Source organism: Notechis scutatus, chromosome 7 (genome assembly GCF_049901735.1).
Source record: "Notechis scutatus isolate UNSWTSFEM ecotype Mainland chromosome 7, rNotScu1.2, whole genome shotgun sequence".
Taxonomy (NCBI): Eukaryota; Metazoa; Chordata; class Lepidosauria; order Squamata; family Elapidae; genus Notechis; species Notechis scutatus.
This window is the reverse complement of record NC_142015.1, coordinates 792,003-811,465: the sequence shown is the minus strand read 5'-3', so window position 1 is coordinate 811,465 and position 19,463 is coordinate 792,003. Positions and strand designations below refer to the sequence as shown.

The window sequence follows — 19,463 nt, the reverse complement described above, 5'->3', positions numbered from 1 at the left end:
AGCACAATACCACTAAAAACACACACCGAGAAATCCAAAAAGAAACCAGAATAGTTACACAAAGAACTCTCTGATAAACTGGAAGACAAAAGGGATAAGCATAAAAAAATGAAAAAAGAGACATATAACTAAGGCAGAATACCAGCAGAACACCCAAAGATGAAGTCAGGAAAACTAAGGCTCAGAATGAACTAAGACTTGCAACAAGTGTCAAAAATAATAAAAATGCTTCTTTCAACATATAAAAACAAGAAAAAAGTCAAGGAAACAATTGGTCCACTAATGGGAGAAGGCGGCAAGAAAGTGACGGGCTTCAGGGAGAAAGCAGAGCCGCTTAATTCTTTCTTTGCATCTGTCTTCACACAAGAAGAAAAAATAGCCCAACCTACCAAAAACAGAAGCGTAAAAGAAAGACTAGGAATACAAATTGAAACCATCAAGAAAATGGTAAGAGAATACCTGTCCATTCTAGACGAGTTCAAATCACCATAATCAAATGGATTACATCCCAGAGTTTTGAAGGAGCTGGCAGATGTGATCTCAGAACCATTGAAGAACCGTCTCTTTCAGAGATCCTGAAGCACCAGGAAAAGTGCTGATGTGGTTCCCAACTTCAAAAGGAGGGTGGGAGGGAACCAGATCCAAGAAACTACAGACCAGTCAGCCTGACATCAATACCTGGGAGGTTCCTGGAAAATAGAATAAGCTATAAATATAATGCTATAAATTATATAAATATAATAAGATATGAGAACACCTAGAAGCAAGCAAAATTATAACCATAAGCCAACATGGGTTTGTCAAAAATAGATCATGCCAAACAAATCTTATTTCATTCTTTGACAAAGTAATTAGTGGACCAGCCAAATGCTGTGGACATAGTATACTTGGACTTCAGTAAGGTATTTGACAGTGTGAAACCTACTTGCTGGTAAGCTAGAGAAATGTGGGATAGGTAGATCACCACCAGATGGATTCATAACTTGCTGACAAACTATCCTTAAGGGAGCTACATCTACATGGAGGGAACTATGAAGTGGGGTGCCCTAAGCTTCTGTTTTTAGTCCAGTACTCTTCAATATCTCCATAAACAATTTAGACGAGGAAATAGAAAGGAAACTCATCAAATTTGCAGGTGATACCAAGTTGGAATAGCTTGCCTTCAGAAATTGTGGGCGCTTCATTACTGGGCAGCCATTTGTCTGAAATGATACATTATAGGGTCTCCTACTTGAGCAAGATTAAGACAAGGAAACTTCCAACTCTGTGGTTTGGAGAGAGGAATGGGAAAATCATTTTCATGCCAATTTTTACTGAATCGTTTTAGACTTTGTTCAGTGCTTGCTCAGTAAAACTTATATGCGCTTTGGAAAAGATTTGGAAGTGGTATTTCAAAACATGCCGCAGTGAGTGCAGCAGCTCACTTAAAAATGGCTTTTTTATTTATTTTTGGAGCTTCACACTCTAAGGAGGCACTGCGATTCAGTGTGTTTTGAAGCAGATCCCCCAAACCGTTTTCAAAGGAAGGACTGGCCTAGTGTTTCTTGCATTCGTGGAAGGAAACTGCTGTCCATGAGGAGACCCGGTCTTCACCCTCCTTCCCTTGCCTTGCCGTCCGAGACCGGTTCTGCTTGGGCTTCCTGCTTCTTTCACGGCCTCCTCCGTTTAAAAGTAGCTCAAGGGGCCCTTGTGGTTTGTGCTGCTCACCCCAGAGCTGTAAGTTCCGGTTCAGGCAGCAGCCATGCAGCCTGTGCGGGAGGCAAAGCAGCACTTCTCCATTTGCACAGTGTTTTGCAAGGCAAGAGAGCCTCCCCTGCTGCTCCTTTGCTTTCCTTTGAACGCTCGGGCCTTTCAAAGGGAGGTCGGCGGCGTCACGGAGTTACTGGCCTTGAGTCAGGTTCTCTTGCAAAATCATGTAAAAAACAAAAACCCAAAAAAGAGCAAACGGTCAAGCGGGACCTGTCCCTGTTCCCACCAGGGGCTCTGGGGAAGCAGCCCCGATTCCTAGGGATCCCTGCTGGAGGACGGAAGGTCCGACAGGAGGTAAGTACCGTAAAGAGGAGACCAGAAAGGAGGCGCCAGAAGGGTTGGGGGCTCTGGAAACCCAGCCAGATGCCTCCTCCGTCCTTCCCTGCAAAGGACTAACCTCTGGAGCGTCAAAGGACAGGAGCCATCAAGTTGTCAGGGCCAGCAAGAGACAGCGGGGAGGGCCTGTCTGGGGCAGCAACCAAGTTGGCCCCCAACTCCACCTGGGTAGACCTTCCAACCTGGGGGGCCAACGGCAGCCAGGGAGCCGCCTTCCCTCCCCCCTTCCCCTCCTCGCACCTGCAATGGACCCCATTTAGCAGCCCACCTGCCCAGCCCCCTGTATCTTTCCCACGGTGCCCTCCCCACTTCTGGGTCTGGCAAAAAAAAACCTTAGTTCCCCTGGGGCTGCGGGGGAGCCCCTGACTCGGGGGGAGCCTGGAGGGCCCCCAATTCCGCGCCCGTCCCAAGGCAGGGCGGGCCCCGGGGGACGGTGGGGGAACGCCGACCCGTCCCCGGCCCGGACTCCGAGGCCAGCAGGGACCAGCCCGGCTTCCCTTCGCCTCTGCAGGGGCCCCCGGAGCCTCCCCGGCCGGGACCCCTCCGCAGGGCCGGGGAGAGAGCCGGGTCTGCTGCGGGAGCGGCCCACCGCCAGCCCCGGCGGGGCTCGTGGGGCCCGGCCTGGGAGGCGTCGCGGGGCCCGGGGCTTCGGAGCCGCCTTCCCGGGCGAGGCGGGCCTTGTGCTCGGGCGGCGCGGAGGCCGGAAACGCTGCCGGCCGGCCGGTGGCGCCGACGCGGGGCCCGCGGAGGTAAGTGGGCGCCGGGCCCTCCCGGGTGGGCTTTCCCCAGGCGGAGCGCCTCGGCCCGCCCGCTTCCCTCCCTCCCTCCCTCCCCCGGAGGAGACCCCTCCGCAGAGAGGAGCCGCGCCTCCGCCGGGCCGGCCTGGAGGAAGCGGCTGCCCGGAAGCCCGGCGGGGCCGCTCCGCCGAGGCCGCCCCTCCGGAGGGGCGTCGGGGCCCGGGCTGGCGGTCCCGGCAGGGGGCGGCCGCTCCTCGGCTCCGACCTCGGACGGGGCTCCGGCGGCGACCCCCACGCGATGCCCGCGAGCGGGGAGGCTCCTGGGGCGGAGGGGAGGAAGGGGGCCCTCCTCCTTGGTCGGGGGTCGTAGCCGGGGCGGGGCGCCTTTCCTCGGGCGAAAGAGCAGGCCGAGGACGGGCCTGGACGCGGCTCCCGAGGAGGAGGAGAGTCTCCTAAAAACGGGGGATAATAATTAAAACACTTTAAGCCTGGAGGACGGCAACTCAAAGCTGGCTGGGGGATTCTGGGAGTTTCAAGTTTCTTTTCAAGGCGGAAGGGCCCGGCTGGGCAGCCTCTGAAGGGCCCCTGCTTTCTGAAGCCATAACGGGGTGGGGGGGAGGGGAAGCTCTGGGAATCCCTTCCCTGCAGCTCCCGGGAAAGCTGGATGGGAGGAAGACGCCTAATTCTTGGGCTGTTTTGCTGTTTCAAGGGAAGGATTAAAAGCATCAGGAATATTTGCTGGAATGCCAAAATAAATGAGCTATTATGCCTTCCTGTTTAGGATGAAAGCTCAAGACAGAAGAACAATTTCCTAGTCCGATCACTCGGGGCTCTTCTTTTAATTTACTTTCTGCCCCAGGAGGCTCAAAACAGGCTGACTTTCTTTTGAACCTGTTTTGCCCCAGAATAATTTCATCCGCTGAAGAAGCTCTTTGAGTTACCAATCTATCTTTCTTAAAATCCATAATTAACCCTCTGCATTCGCTCCCTGCAAAGCGGGAATAGCTTACCGGGGTAGTAGAGGCCATTGGCCACTAGGTTTTGCACAGATTTTGGACTCTCCTCTGTTACACTATTGGTCAGCCTGGAATCGGGACATCACTCCTGTCCAGAAGGCCAATTGAGCCTCCTCCCTATGTTGCAGGGTTGGATGACCTCAAGGGACTCCAACACAGGGAAGGTGCGTGGGTGCCAAATTGGCAATGGCTGGGGAGTCCCTGTGTGCCGTGCTTATTTAAGAGGCGTACTGGCAAAACTGCCAAGGGGGCAGTTGAACAGCGATAATGAGAGGCTTTTTCCCCAGCCCCACAGGCCTGGGAGGGGAGGGTCGCATGGGTGAGCTGGAGGGTGGCTTGTGTCTTTACATTTGCAGTGACATTGTCGTCGTCTAGAACAGGGGTCTCCAGCCTTGGCCACTTTAAGCCTGGAGGACTTCAACTCCCAGAATTCCCCAGCCAGCTTTGCCTGTACCGTTTTTAAAAAATTTGTCCTAACAATTAGGGAAAATCTTACAGGCTTCTTTGGCAAGCTGCCAGAGAGTCCACCTGGAGCCAGTGATATGCAGCCAATAAATAAAATAAATACATCATAAATCAGTAACGTGCTGATTACCTTTTAAGACACTTTCTGTTATTTTTGGAGTTCTGTTCATTTCCCATCTCCGTTGCTTTGCCTGTTGCGGTGCAAGTTCACTTCTTGTGAGACAGGCAGTTATGTAAATTTGATAAATAAACGTACATGGCAATTTTGCTTTTCCACTGTTTTTTGCAGGAGCTGAAAAAGACAGGAGCTGAATTTGAATGTACGTAAGGGATCAAACTGTTTTTCCTCTTTTGGTTTCCCCTAGTCCAGCTATTGAGGCAACCCCGCTTGGATTTGAACAATATGGATGTCCCATATTGTGCCTGTTGGTGGTAAGTAGTGGAAATAACTACCCAGCCTAATCAAGTTCTCCACCCCACCCCCCATCACTTAAAGATGACTAAAGCCTTCACTGCTAAAAGATTGTTTGATAAAGGGTGAGTGAGGATTGGGGGTGGGGTTGGGACTAAGGCCAGAGTGCCATGAAAGATAACAGTTCAAAGAATACGCTTCCTGGCTCTTTAATAGCCACTTGGTTTCCCTTCTCATCTACACCAATCCGTATTATATTTGTTGTGACCATATCCTAAATCTTGATGTGCAAAATGCAGGAGATGGCATCTGCAGGGGTTTATACTGGCACGGGGGGCTGTTTTTTCCAGCAGTTTATATTTGGCAACTTTTAGCTGTTTTTCTAATTGATCTGTGTAATTATTTAAATCTTTGAAATATTTGGATACTGCTTCTCATTAAAGAAAGTCAGAAGCAGACCCTGAAGCTATTCCTTTGGAGCAACTGTTAAACATATTCCTACTTTCTCTTTTGCAGGCCAAACAGGGAAATGATGGAGATTGCTTTTAAAAGACCCGTATTTCTCGGCCTACTGAAAACCAGACTGGAACCCTAGTTGCCCCTGTGCCAGTTTTCACGGTCCAATGCTAGAATGGAGTACCCCGGACGCTCCAGTACCTCCGACGTGATGGATGTGTCATCTGATGACAGAACAAAGGAAGCGAGCTCGGACCCGGGAGAGGCCTTGAAACAGACTTGGGATCCGCTTGCATTTTCTGGAGCCTGCCGGGGTGAAGATGCCGTTCCCCCTCCTTCTTTGGGTCTTGTACAGGACAGATTGGGGGGTGTTCTCTGCAGAAGGGAAACCCCCTCTGAGAAATCCATTCCAGTGTTAATGCAGAATAATCTTGAACTGCTGCACCCTGAACTGGGCTTGGACTTCTCTGAGAGATCTGGCCAGCCTTTCGAGACAATAAAAAACTTGAAAACTCAGGATACACGTAATAATGACGCTACCCAGTCTGTTTTTTGGGCTGGTATCCTGCAAGCTCAGTTGTGTGTCTTAGATCTTCAGGAGGAGTTGGATAAGCAGGAAGAATCTCTGCAGGCTCACAGTGTGAATTCTGAATCCCTGGACTCAGCTACCATCAACAATCCTTCCCTCCTGGCAAGTGATAGTGAGGAGGAGCCAGAAGAGAATTTAGAGAAACAGGAGGAGGAAGGAAGTGAGGAGGAGGAGGAGGAAGAGGAGGAGGAGGTTGAATACTTATTTTTCAATAATCCCCTCTTTCAGGAAAGTCCTCACTTAACCAGAACTTTTGAAGGACAAGTTCCATGGTCACAATCGGAAGAAGAAACGTCCACTGAGAATTACAAGAAAGATGGCAAAAGTGAAGTGGGCTCTGGAAACCATCACGGTGACTTGTTTTCCCAGGCCAAGGTGGCAATAAGCCCTGTGGGCAGGCGTTATTTTTCTTCATGTGGTCCGGATGCTAACGAGGACACATCCACCTGTTCTTTTCCAAGTTACGTGCCCCATTATCGTTCCTTGTCCCCACTGATAATTACAGAAAGAGATCTTGAAATCACCTGCTCTTGGGATGAGAATTCAGAGGTAAGAGGGGCGTCCTCATTGCTGCCTGAATGGCCAAGCGTAATTCAACGCACCAGGAATTTGTCTCTTGATGCAGAAGCTCCCAGGGCTGCTTCTATGGCAGTAGACTCATGAGCCTCCTGCTGTGTTTGCTGTGGCTTCACTTGAGCTTAGTTGGAGCTTTAATTCCTATTTAGGCCCCGTCTTCTCCAACAAAAGAATGCATCCCACCAGCTGCCCAACCCCTCTCCCAGGGCGAGGGTAAGAGGCGCTGGGGCTGCAAGAGACCTTCGTGTCCAAATTAAACCGCTCCCTTGTTTTGGCTCACTATTAAGGCTGCATGCAGATGTGGGCCACTGTTAAGGGCTACTACCCTTGTATCAACCGCCAGGCCTCTTGTCCTGGAAATCCTTGAGACCTGGAGGCAGCGGGAGGACAGTTTCTGAGAGCGAACTAGGAGCAGCTGCGTGAAGATACCCTTTCCCTGGTAGATGGCACAGATAAGCTCTTCCACATAAACCAGGCCCTTAACCTTCAACGACACAGCCTCAGAACCACCTGCAAGTCCGTTTGCACCAGGCAGGGCTGGTTTGGCTTCTGTCCCCTGTGGCTGATGTTCTCCCCACAGTTCTTCGGAAATGCTTGGAAACCCGTTCCTGATGGAAATGTACAGGAAGGCAGGGCACGTGTGTGTGTGTGTGTATGTATGAGAGAGAGAGAGAGAGAGAGAGAGAGAGAGAGAGAGAGAGAGAGAGAGAGAAGCTCTCCCAGCCTTTTGTGACTACCAATATTTGCCTTCCAGGCGGAGGGCTGTTTCCTGGATCCCCTCCAAGGGGACGTTCTGGAAAGCATCACTCCAGGTAAGTCTCGCTCTGCTCTTCCCAAGAGCATCAGACGATGCCCTGCGGTCTTGCCAGGTGTGGGAAGGAAGCCGCTTTGTGGCTGACTTGTCCCTCTGGTCCACGTACAGAGCCGCCTCCACCTGGGTATCTGCCGGCAGAAGGCCTGCTGTTCTCCACCTCCGGCCCTTCCCTGATGTCTCCTTTGCTGCAAGAGTCCACGCAGAGCTGCCCCGCTGCCAGGCCTGCGTCTCCGGGGACGAGGGGCTGCGTCCCTTCCAGCGTCCAGGTCCCCTCGGCTCCTGCTGCAGGGCAGAGTCTGCAGCAAGAGAGGTTGGAGCCACGAGCCTCGCCCCGCGGCCACCCTCCTTCGCCTCCCCGCACCTGGCTAGAGGAGCCTGAAAGAACTTCCTCCCCGCAGAAGGACGTCAGCGGAGCAGATGTGCTCCCCAGCCCGCTCTGTGGTGCAGAGCGGAAGCCGCCGAGCTCAGTCGAGAGATGCAGCATGGTGGAGCTGCCAGCTATGCAAAGCGACGGGAGGCCGAAAGGCAGAGGAGAAGAGCCGGCATTGCAGTAAGGATACGCTCTTGTTTTATATGCCTCTTGGGGCCGTTGGCCTTTCTGGCCGTCTCTCCCCGCGCAGCGTCCTCCTGCTCAGGTGGGAAGGTGGGCCTGGGCCAGGATGCAACCCCGCAGCTCCCTGGAGGGACTGGGCTTCCATCCTGCAGCCACCAGAGGGTTGGCTTGCCTCGTGGGGACTTTCGTTCACGGGTCGGCCTTTATTCTCTGGCACTATGACAAGAGTCCCTGTCTCTCTCTCTCTCTCTCTCTCCCCACCCTCCGCAGCTGCCATGAAGAAGCTGGAGGGGAGTTTGGCGGAACGGGGCAGAGCCCGCCTGCCAAGGTCTCCGCAGAAGCCAATGGCAGCCTGCTCCTGGCAAACGGCACCTCGGGAGACCTGGCCGCAGCCCAGAGGCTGGCAGCTCGCCTCTACCACCTGGACGGCTTCAGGAAATCTCAGGTGGCTGCCTTTCTCCAGAAGAAGTAAGATGAAAGTCTTCACGCCTCCTTCCGTTTGGGGATTTGAATGTTTGTCACTTTTCTTGGCGTGCACGGTATGGACGGGGACACACACACAGACACACAGACACACCAGGCTGAGTTTTAAGTCGTTCTTTCATCACCCGAAGAAGCAGCCAATGCATTTCCAGACCTGTGGCCCTCAGCTGGCTGAAAGCTAAGAACGGAGCGTGTTTTGAGCAGGCGGCAGAGTAAAAACTTCTGCATCTTCTGAGGACAGGCTGCTGGAGTCCCAGCTGAGGGAAAGATGAGGGGGAAGCAGTAAGAGCAAAAGGGCCAAAGGGGCTGAATGGAGGCGGCAGTAGCGTTTTTTCTCTCTTTCTGCTTGGATTTTTGCATAGGATCTTCCACGGCCAGGCAGGTGTGAGGAACCCCGAGGAGGAGGAGGAAGGGAGGAAGAGGAGGAGGAAGGGAGGAGGAGGAGGAAGGGAGGAGGAGGAGGAAGGGAGGAGGAGGAAGAGGAGGAAGAGGAGGAGGAAGGGGGGAGGAGGAAGGGAGGAAGAGGAGGAGGAAGGGAGGAGGAGGAGGAAGGGAGGAGGAGGAGGAAGGGAGGAGGAAGAGGAAGGGAGGAAGAGGAGGAGGAGGAGGAAGGGAGGAGGAAGAGGGGTTCTCTTGGTACGTTTGGGGTTTTCTGAGCTCTCCCTGAACATTTGTCCACAGCAACCCCTTCAGCCAGATGGTCGCTGAGGCCTACCTCTCCTTCTTCCACTTCTCTGCCAAAACTCTGGATCAGGCCCTGAGGTAACCTTCTCTTTCCCTGGGGCTGCCTTCCCATTTTCAAGAGGGGAAGTGAAACTCCATAGTCCACGGCCAAATGTGCATTTCCTGCCCTCCCTGATGAGGAGGGGAGGGCGCCCTTCCCTCTCCCAAGTCCAGGAGGCCAAGACGGAGGGCTGGGAAGGGGCAACCGAAATGATAACGGGGAGAAAAGACTGGCCTCTCCCTGCAGCTCTGCTCCTGGTCAAGGCCTGCTTGGTTTGGAGGCCTTCCTGGAGCCGCAGGGGGGGACCTGGATGCCAGGAAAACCCTTGAAACCGTTGAGCAGGGGAGGCTCTGTGCCTTGCGTCTCCTCAGTTCTCGGCACATTAAAAGGGAGCGTGGGGAGAAGGTAGAAGCGCCTCCCGGCCTCAGGATGTCAGCCCCCTTGTATTGTCCCCATGCCAAGCGGAAGCCCTGAGGGAGAATCGGTCTATGACCATTGGCCACGGCCAACTCGCCACGGCCAACTTACCACAGGACAGGAGTTACGCTAATGTCAGAGAAATGGTGGAATAGAATCGTTAAAGAAAGGACACAAAAAGGAGGGGCAGAGTGAAATGAGAAGGGCTACAATTAATTTTTATTTATTAAATTAATTAAATTAATTAAATAAAATCGTTAAATTGTCCTGCACCGAGTTGGCCATGAGGAGTTGTCCCCTTCCCCCGCGGGTGGCTCTTCCCCAGGCCTCCTCCTCCTCCTCCTCCTCCTGCTGCTGCTGTGTTCCAATCCTGGGGAAAGGAAACCCCCCCAGCCCCCCTTCTGACCTTCCCCTCCTCTTGGCAGGTCCTTCCTGAAGTCCTTTGTGCTCACCGGGGAGACTCAGGAGCGGGAGCGGATCCTGATGCATTTCTCTCAGCGCTACCATTGCTGCAATCCAGAGGCCTCGCTGAGTCCAGGTGAGACGCTCGGCCCACACCTGGTGGGGCTAAGCTTTGCTCTTGGGCTCCACCTGCTTTTATTCTGGCCCCAAAGGTGGGATTGGAGGTGGGATCCTTACTTTTCCAATCAGAGAAAACCCAGGCTCAAAATCCAGAGTGGAATAACTTCTCTCTTAGGATAGTAGCTGGCTGAGGAATTCTGGGAGTTGAAGTCCACATGTCTTAAAGTTGCCACGGTTGGAGACCCCTGAACTGGAGTGTAGCTTGTGGGAGGTGGGGGGTTCAAGGGGAATCTTTAAAAGAATTCCCCTAAGATTGTACGTCTAGTGAAAAGCTCATAAAAGGAGGAGATATAAATAAACCTTTGCACCGATACTGTCTTAAGAAGGGAAAGTGAAAATAAACTTGCAATGTTTGTTTGCATTTTTTGTTACTTCCTAAGAACAACCAGAACATGCAAAGCTGATAATAATCTTAAAGAATAGGAGCAAGTGACTGCCTTCCTCTTAAACTGAACTAAAAAAATTAATAAAATTAGAATTAAATTATATATAAACTGCCTTCCACTGATAAGCAATTTAATCTGGACTGTTCTGTGTTTTTAATTGTTTTAACTTAGAATTAGTGTTTTTTTTTTTGTAAGCTGCCCAGAGTCTCTTGGGACCGGCGGCTCTAATAAATGCAAGTCAAACCACAAGGTACTGCAAGCAGAAACGATTTCTGCAAGGAAGGCAGTCAAAGCAAATACAGAGAATGAATGCAATTCTGAAACAAATATCAGGACTTCACACTAGGAAAGACCTTGAGTTTGGGGGGGAAGAAAAAGAGATGCTACAGGAAAGGGGACAAGATAGTTGACCCCTGAAGAACCGGGCAGTGAAAACCGCGTGCCCCGTCAGAAGGCCAAGAGAGAGGGGGCCTGACTCCATCTCAATCCGGAGGTCCCTCCTGAGGAGCCAGGCTCAAGTTATCCCCTCTCAGGCGTACTGTGCCAAACCTGGAGAAAGCTCTAAGGCTGGGAAAGCGGGGAGGAAAAGGAAGGAGGGATGGACCAGCAGCAGGAGGGGAGTGGGCAGTGGGGCTGGGGGCCCTGCTGGAAGAAGACGCGACACTTAGGAACACCACAAAATGTCTGCCTGAGGGAAGAAGGAAGTCAGCACTTCCGGTTCCCCTGGTAGAGAACAGAACAGCTGACGGCAAATCTTCAGATTCAGCTCGTTTTCTCCTGGCCTTTTCTTCGAACGGAGGATATTTTGCTGCCGTTTCCAGTCCGTTGTGGGAGAAGCCTAAGGAATCTCTCTTGAACCTCCTCTTGCTCTGCAGATGCCGTGCACACCCTCACCTGTGCCATGATGCTCCTCAACACCGACTTGCACGGGCAGGTGAGGAGACGCTGACGGAGGAAGGAGCCCTGGCTCTCCTCTCTCTCACCTGGGCCCCTGGACGGAGGAAAGCCACTCCGATGGCCCCCTGTTTGTGGGAGGGGATCTATGGGTGCCCATACGGGGGGACGGATATGGGTCCAATATGGAGAGTGCAGCAACTTCAGCTCTCCCTCTGTCTCTCTCTCTCACCTCTGGCATCAGAACATTGGCCGGAGCATGAGCTGTCAGGACTTCGTTGTGAATCTCACAGGCCTCAATGAGGGCAACGACTTCCCCAAAGAGCTGCTGAAGGTAGGCGCAGCTTCTCCTTCTGTGCAGGCAGGGAGCGCTCTGCCTGTGGAGCCTCACGCCTAGCCAGGATGGCCAATGGAGAGGAAGCTCTAATTCGGCATGGCTGTCTCTCCTCCCTCCCTCCCTCCACCCCCCCCCCCCTAAAAAGATCAGGTGCTGTTTCATTCCTTTCTGTTGGAATGTCCACGTCCACCTTGGTTGACTTCCAAGGCTGCTTGCAAGGGAAATGGAAGATCCAGGGAGGGCCGTTTCTTCAAGGGGACGGCAGAATCTCCCAAAGGGCCTCCGCCAGCCGTTGTGTACAGCAGGAGAGTCCACTTCATCAGGGGGGCCTGCGAGGACCCCTGGGGTTTGGGCACAGCCGCACTTTCCCTCTGCAACAACCGCCCAACTGAGGACAAAAGCCCCCCCCCCCCCAACTAGTCCCGCGTGGAGCACTAGTGAGATCGAGGGCCTGGCCTCAGGGAGGGGGTGAGACGCCCTCCCCCCCAAATCCACGCCCTGACGACCCTGATGACGTCTGCCGAGTCAGTCGGAGGGCTGGGCCCAGCCACAGACCAGGTGAGGGGGTGCCTGGACTCTTCCGGAAAGGTGACGGCGTCTAGCTGATAATAATAGCGGAGGAAGGATTGGCAGTACTTTTGAGAGCAGACCCCCCCCCAAAGCGGCAGTTCTGGGGGTGGGGGGTGGGGCAGGGAGCTTTTCTTGAAGGATGGGGGTGAGGTGCAGGGAGGAAGCCTTACAGCTCAGCCCTTTTTCTATCCATCCAGGCATTGTACAGCTCCATCCGCCATGAGAAACTGGAATGGGCTACGTAAGTAAAAGCCGGATACCTGAGGGATGGGCGGGGCAGGGCGGGGGAGGGCTGAGGTCAAAGAGGGAAGGCAGGGGAGCCCTTGGACCTCTCCCCTCCCCCTTATAAAGGAGATGGGGGGGGTGGACTATGGTGACCCGGTCTTTACTTGGGCAGTTTTCAGTAGGGATAGTTGTCAGGAAGGACAAGGAGAAAGGAACGGTTCCAAAAATTAAAACTTGGTGGGGAGGGAGCTTGCTTGCCCCTACAGGAAGCCTAAATCGTGCCTCAAACTGACCCCAGGATCCTGCTTGTGCTGCCCCAGGAAAGGAGGCGGCCCAAATAATGTTTCCCAACTTCAGGTCAGCCCGCTCAGGGAAGAGGGGGCTTAAGAGTTCAGGATTCCGCCCCCCCCCGAAGGTTTAACGCTGCCAGAGGGCAGGAGGAATGAATGCCCAAGTGGCATGACAGAAAAACACGGGGTTTTTTTCGAATTGTGAAGGCTGTCTTTCATACTTCCTTCAGTTTACTTTTATTCTTTATTTAATTTTTATCCCACCTTTGCTCGTTTTACAAATCACTTAAGGCGGTGAACATATTCAACGCGCTTCCTTCCTCCTCCTCCTCCTCCTCTTTTCCCCACAACAACCTCCTTGTGAGAAGGACTGGCCCAAAGACACCCAACCGGTTTCGTGTCTAAGGCAGAACTTGGATTCGCAGTCACCTGCTTTTTAACCTGGTACTTTTAACCACCAGACCAAACTGGCTCTACATTGGAAAAGCATCTGCAGGTTAAGACTGAGTAGCATTTTCTTCCATTCCACTCTAAAGACAGATTTTTTTTCCCTCCCAACCTCTTATTTTGGCCCTTCGTGTAATTAATTCATCCAAAATTAGCCTTTCCCCCCCTCTTTTACATGGCTTTTTTCCCCCCCTATATGCAGCCTGTGCCAAATTTCTGTTCCTTCCCTGCAGGGATGAGGAGGACGAGACGGTCGATGCCAAGATCCTCTTGAGCCCCACCAACAGCCAGAGGAAAACCAACCCTTTCCTGACCGTCTGCCAGGACCAGGGGGCAAAAGTGTACCAGCAGGGCCTCCTTGCCCGCAAGGTCCACGCGGAGGCCGATGGCAAGAAGAGTGAGTGCAGCAGCGTGGTGGCCCTGGACGGGCGGTTCTCGGGGCCGGCAGCGTCTCTTGTGGGAGCCAGCTGGGGGCTTCAGCCTGGCTCTCTTGCCCTCTTGCCCACCTGCTGCGGAAGCTCCGGTCAGCCGCTTGGTGCCAGGTTGAGGAGGGCGCTCTAAGGTCAAGATCCAAACTGCCCAGCCCTCTGGACCAGGGGCCTCCAATCTCGGCCACTTTTAAGCCTGGTGGACTTCAACTCCCAGAATCCCCCATTCCACCATGCCTGTTGGTTTTTTTTTCTCTCTCTCTCCTGCTCCCCCTGGCGTGGAGAGATTGCAGAGGAAGGGATGACAAGAGAGTAAGCAGGCAGAGAGTTGAAGCCTAGTGAAGCTGGCTGGGGAATTCTGGGAGTTGAAGTCTACCAGGCTGAAAGTGGCCGAGGTTGGAGGCCCCTGCGCTGGACTGCCCAACCTGGAGGAAGCGGGGGAGGGCAAGCCGGCCAGAGGAAAGCAACCGACCGCCCTTCCCTCCCTCCCTCCCTCCCTCCCTCCCTCCCTGCAGCTCCCTGGGGAAAGCGAAGCTGGAAGACTTTCCATGCTGTGCTGAAGGGGACGGTGCTGTACTTCCTCAAGGTAAGAGGGGGCCAGGTGTGTGGGGGTGGAAGCGCCTTCCTTCTCCAGGGCTGCCCCACCTCAGGCCACAGACGGGGGGCTTGGAGTGGCTCACCCAAAGCAGACTATGGGGGAATTCCTGAAGGTGTGGCTGCTAAAGGCCGACTCCGAACAGCCCATCCTCCCTTGGCGGAGGCTCACAAGGGCTCTTCGCAAATGGGCTCTTTAACGCCCCCATCAGTGGATGTCGAGAAAGGGCTGTAAGCTGACGGCGGAAGACTCTCTCTGGCGTGCAAGGAAGGAAAGCGCCAGAAAGGGCTGCTGGGGCTGCCTTAAGAATAAGCGAGGGGAACTGGAGGGAGGCAGGAGGGAGACCCCCCCCCACTGCTTAGGGACACGGCGGAAGGCTGGATAAAATCGGAGTGACGGGAAGGCTGTCTTCTCCAAGAGAATGAAGGATAAAAAGGGGGACTTGTAGCTCCAAGTGGTTAAAGATACATAGATGGGTATAGATGGTGGATAAGAATAGAATAGAAAATAGAATTAGAATTAGAATAGAATAGAGAATAAAATAGAACAGAACAGAATTAGAATAGAATAGAATGTAGAGTACAATGGAATAAAAAAATAATAGAATAGAGAGTAGAGTAGAGTAGAGTATAGAGTAAAGTAGAATAACAGAGTTGGAAGGGACCTTGGAGGTCTTCTAGTCCAACCCTTTGCCCAGGCAGGAAGCCCTACTCCACTTCAGACAAAATGGTTATCCAACATCTTCTTAAAAACTACCAACTGTTGGAGCATTCACAACTTCTGGAGGCAATTAATTGTTCTCACTGTCAGGAAATATTACTTAAAGCTTCTGCATACAGTTAGTCTTCAACTTACAAGTTCGTTTAGTGACTGTTCAAAGTTACAACGGCACTGAAACATGTGACTTATGACCACTTTTCCCATTTACGACCTTTGCCGCTTCTCCATGGTCATGTGATCAAAATTCAGATGGACTTCTGGGAGTTGAAGTCCAGCCATCCTAAAGGTGCTCAGGTTGAGAAGCACTGGCTGTTACGGAGAAGGAAGAGGGCAGGAGGAGCTAAATTGGAAGTGGGTGGTGCCAAGGGAGGTTGGTGCTTGTTCACAACTGGACGTCACATGCCCCCTTCTCCCCCCAAAAAAAAAAACCATCTCCTCTGCGTGAACGTACCTGCCCCTCCCAGGACGGACCCAAGAGGGATGCTGAGTGTGCTTTTCTTTTTGGCTGTCGTACAGGATGAGCAGCAGTCGGAGGTGTCTGGCTCGGAGGAGCTCATTGGCATACCTCATGCCCTGGCAGAGACAGCCAGCAAATACACCAAAAGGCCAAATGTCTTCCGGCTCCAGACTGCAGACTGGCACATCTTCCTCTTCCAAGCCCCGTGAGTTCCCACGGGCCTCAAGGAAGCTCCCCCCGGCCCCCCTTCCCAGCGCCTCGTGTGGAAGAGCGGCGGAAATCATGGATAAATAAGAAACGGGGACCCTTCCCTAGATTCCTCCTCCTTCTTCTTCCTCTTTGTGGGACCCCTTAGTAGGGCCCTAGGCACGTCTCTTTTATCCAGACCGAAAATTTCTGGACTTACAGGACATTGGCCACTCCAGAATATTAGCAACTTGGTGGTTAAAGTGTCATGATGCCGTTCGAATTATCTACACAATTCGGCCTTTCTTTTCTATCTTATTATTTATTCAAAGCTGTTTTGGCAACACACAGTAGAAACCCGACTGCCTCTCGCCCTCGAGTTTTCTTCACAAAGAGGCTCTTGGGAAATGCAAATGGGATTCCCTGGAGCAGGAGGGACTCCGGGGTGCAGCCTGGGCAAACTGATCAGGAATGTGTTGTGCATTGATCCGGATTATTGAGCTGTGATCACATAACGCGTTTAATCAGAGTGGGTAAAGATCCAGCAGATGCATTCATACCCAATGTTGACTTGGGCCAGTTTTAAACATTTTGGAGGGATGGTTTCCCCATTTGTGGCTGGGTTTATTTTGCTACTTCCCCAAATTGGGCCGATTCAGAAAGTCCAATTCTACTTTTCTAGAACTTCCGAAGAGATGACTTCATGGATTTCTCGCATCAACCTTGTGGCAGCCATGTTCTCCGCCCCACCCTTCCCCGCAGCTGTGGGCTCCCAAAGGAGATTCATAAGGCCCATTTTGCCAACCGCTCCCTGCAAGAATTCCATAGTAAGTCGAGTGACCGGAGGACGGAAGTGGTTTAGATGAAGTCTCTAAGAAATGCCAGGACCGAAGGCAGGTCCCTGCGGGGGGAAGCGTGGCTGTGTCTTGGGGGGGGAGTTCCAGTGGCACAGCTCAGCACAGCCGATGACCTAGGTGGGGTGGGGGGGGAGAGAACTGGGGCACCTGCCTCGGGGCCAGGCTGCAGCCTTTCCCTGTCTCTGTAGGAAGACCAGCACCTGGCCCACGAAGCCTGCATGGACAGGATGTCCCACGAACTGCTGGAGCTCCAGCGGAATCTGCCCGAGAAGCGGGGCGGGGAGGGATCTGGAGGAGTACCAACTCAGGAAGGAGTACTTGCTCTACGAGGTGAGTGGGTGGAGTCCGTCCGTTCTGGGGGAGGGGGCAGGGGTGGGATTCAAATTAACAACCGTTTCTGTGGGTGTGGCTTAGATGGTGGGCGTGGCTTGGTGGTCATGTGACTGGGTGGACATGAGTTGGTGGTCATGTCACTGGCTGGGCGTGGCCAACTCAACATCACTCACATCGAGGCACGCATCTCCTCGCATGGCCTCTCATGATGCTGCAACAGTCAGAAGTGTGAAAAATGGTCATAAGTCCCTTTTTTCAGTGCCATTGTAACTTTGAATGGTCACTCCACACAACAAAGTACCAGCAAAGGAGGGGGAACTCCAGAAGTTCCTGAAACAGGAAGTCTAGTCCTGCCAAGAATGTAATAAGGGTTAATGGAGAGGCAGTTTCTGCAAGCAACACCAGAATGTTTCCTTCCTGCCTTTCTTACAGGATTAGCCCAGTAATTTCTTCTAACAACCGGTTCTCCGAAATGCTTAGAATGTTAACAGTTCTAGCGAATAGGTGTGAACTGGTAGAATCCCACCCCTGGAGAGGGGGTGAGGGGGGGGCGAGTGGGGTGGGCTGGTCTGGTCTGCTGGGGAGGGCCATCCTCCGGTGGCACCTTTCCTACAGTGGGAGGTAACGGCTCATTGAGTTTTGAATGGCACGCACACACACACACACCCCTCTGTTGAGAATGGCAGTGTCATTTTTAAGGAATTTGCAGATCCATCTCTCTGCAGTACTTGTCCCTGGCCACTTTTCTGTTCACGTGGCTGTTATCTTTCAGAATATCCCTCTTCCTCTGTACGACCTCTAGTTATCTGTTCAAGTCAGGAGAGAGAGAGAGAGAGGGAGAGAGAGAGAGAGAGAGAGAGAGAGAGAGAGAGAGAGAGAGAAGAGAAGAGAAGAGAAGAGAAGAGAAGAGAATAGAATAGAATAAGAATAGAATAAGAATAGAATAAGGATAGAATAGAATTCTTTATTGGCCAAGTGTGATTGGACACCCATGGAATTTGTCTTGGTGCAAAAACATACACACACACACACACACACAACCATGAATACAGAATTTTAGATACCAAGTTGTAAGCGACGGAGATGTTCGCTGTGTCCCTCCCTATTTGTGGGATACGAGAGAGGAAGGGGGGAAAATCTGTGCCCCCAAATAGCATCCTACAACGGGTCCAAGCCCGGGAGAGCTTTGCCGGAAACGTTCCGGTTCAGCATTTCCAGCGAAGAGTCTCCACGGCTTCCTCTCTTTCCGCCATGGAGCCGGATTCCGACCCTTTGGCCCCTTCTCGCCCCATGCAGAAACGCCGCTACGAGACGTACGTGAAGCTCCTGGAGGTGAAGCTTGGCTGCAGCACAGAAGACCTGGACCAATGGGAGGCCCGGCTGGCAGCCGTGGCCGAGACCTGCCCCAGTTTGCAGAAGTCCCACTCCAGCCCTTCCCTCAACGTGGATGGGCCTCCTGCGGGGGGGGCCAAGGTGAAGCGCAACATCTCCGAACGCAGGACTGTTCGCAGAATCATTCCCAAGCGCAACAAGCACTTGCTATGACCGGCTCGGCTCTCCTGGCCCCTCTGGGGATGCAGGAGGAGGACTGGCGGGGGGCGGTTGGCTCAAGCCAGGACGGTCAGCAGTTGCCTCGGCTGGACGCCAGGTCAGGTCTCCATCCGGGCGAGCTCAGCGCCAAGATTCTGGCCCGGAGCCCCTTTCGGCCGCCTCCAGATTCTCGCTCCGGAGATGCTTTTGGGCAGTGCTCTTCAGCTCTGCTCCTCGACCCGACTTGCCTCCCCTTCAAAATCTTCTCTGGCGCTACTCAGGGCAAACCGGAGGTCTGTGTGCAATAAAAGGAATAGGAGGGTGAGGAGCCTGGACTCTTTTCCTGGGTGTGTCTTTTGAGCCCCGCCCTGTTGGGGGAGGAGCTCTGCGGCTGGGAGGCGTGGCCTCTGGGCACTTCCTCTCCTCGCTGCACCCAGAGACTTTGGGGACCTTTAAGACGTGATACCTGCAGAGGAGATAAGGCGACGTGACAGCTTTGTAGCCAGCTGCCAGGTCTGCCTGCCTTCTTGAGATCCCTGAAATGACACCTCTCATCTTGCCCTGGTCTGCTGTCACCCTCTCCATCCCCCTCAAGCAAAAATTTACTCCGTGTAGTACAGACACTGGTCTGTGTTGTTTCTAGAGAGATCTAGGTGTCCCAATGGGCCACCATTTATGAGCCAGCAAATGGGCTGCAGCTGCAAAAAAAGCCAACGCAACCCTGGGCTGCACCAACGAAGGGATAGAATCAAGATTTATACCACATGGGTGAGGCTGCACTTGGAATCCTGCACCCAGTCTGGTCACCACAACATGAAAAGGATGTTGAAGAGCCTAGAAAGCGTGCAAAGAAGGGCAACAACAACAGAGGATCTGGAGTCAAATTGTATGATGAGCGATTGAGGGAGCTAGGAGGGATGCTCAGCCTAGGGAAGAGAAGGATGAGGGAGACGTAACTTTGAGGGGATTGACTTACTCTCTAATCGGTTTCCTCTCTTCGGTTGTGGGGTGGGGGGTGTCTGTGGTATACACCTCTATAGCAATGCGATCATTCTTGGATAAGGATTTAGCATTTCTTCCCGGGGCAGAAAGTCTTCGCAGGCATCCGTGATACACGTGCCGTTGCCTAAGCTGCGGGAGATGTTTATAAGGTGTCTATCCTCGCTATTACCATCAGACAATTGCAAACCTACTTTGCAAGGGGGTTACTAAGGAGGGAAATTCTGAGGCACAACAGATGCTAAGTATTCTTAGGTACTTTCAGCAGTAGGTGGCCAGGGGCCAAACACTTTTACAACA

The 19,463-nt window shown here is 52.9% G+C and overlaps 1 protein-coding gene across 1 annotated transcript; it reads left to right on the top strand.

The window, feature by feature from the left end:
• The first annotated feature begins 1,905 nt into the window (after positions 1–1,905).
• On the top strand, positions 1,906–18,492 carry LOC113423365 (PH and SEC7 domain-containing protein 4). Its single transcript, XM_087969565.1, is given in 18 exon segments — positions 1,906–2,043; positions 4,593–4,735; positions 5,232–6,309; positions 7,091–7,148; positions 7,259–7,700; positions 7,974–8,171; positions 8,868–8,948; positions 9,753–9,865; positions 11,171–11,229; positions 11,434–11,523; positions 12,294–12,337; positions 13,292–13,455; positions 14,002–14,072; positions 15,318–15,463; positions 16,127–16,271; positions 16,490–16,578; positions 16,580–16,631; positions 17,931–18,492. Coding segments are annotated over 16 exon segments (2,964 nt in total). The 5' UTR covers positions 1,906–2,043; positions 4,593–4,735; positions 5,232–5,346; the 3' UTR covers positions 18,180–18,492.
• The last annotated feature ends 971 nt before the right edge of the window (positions 18,493–19,463 follow it).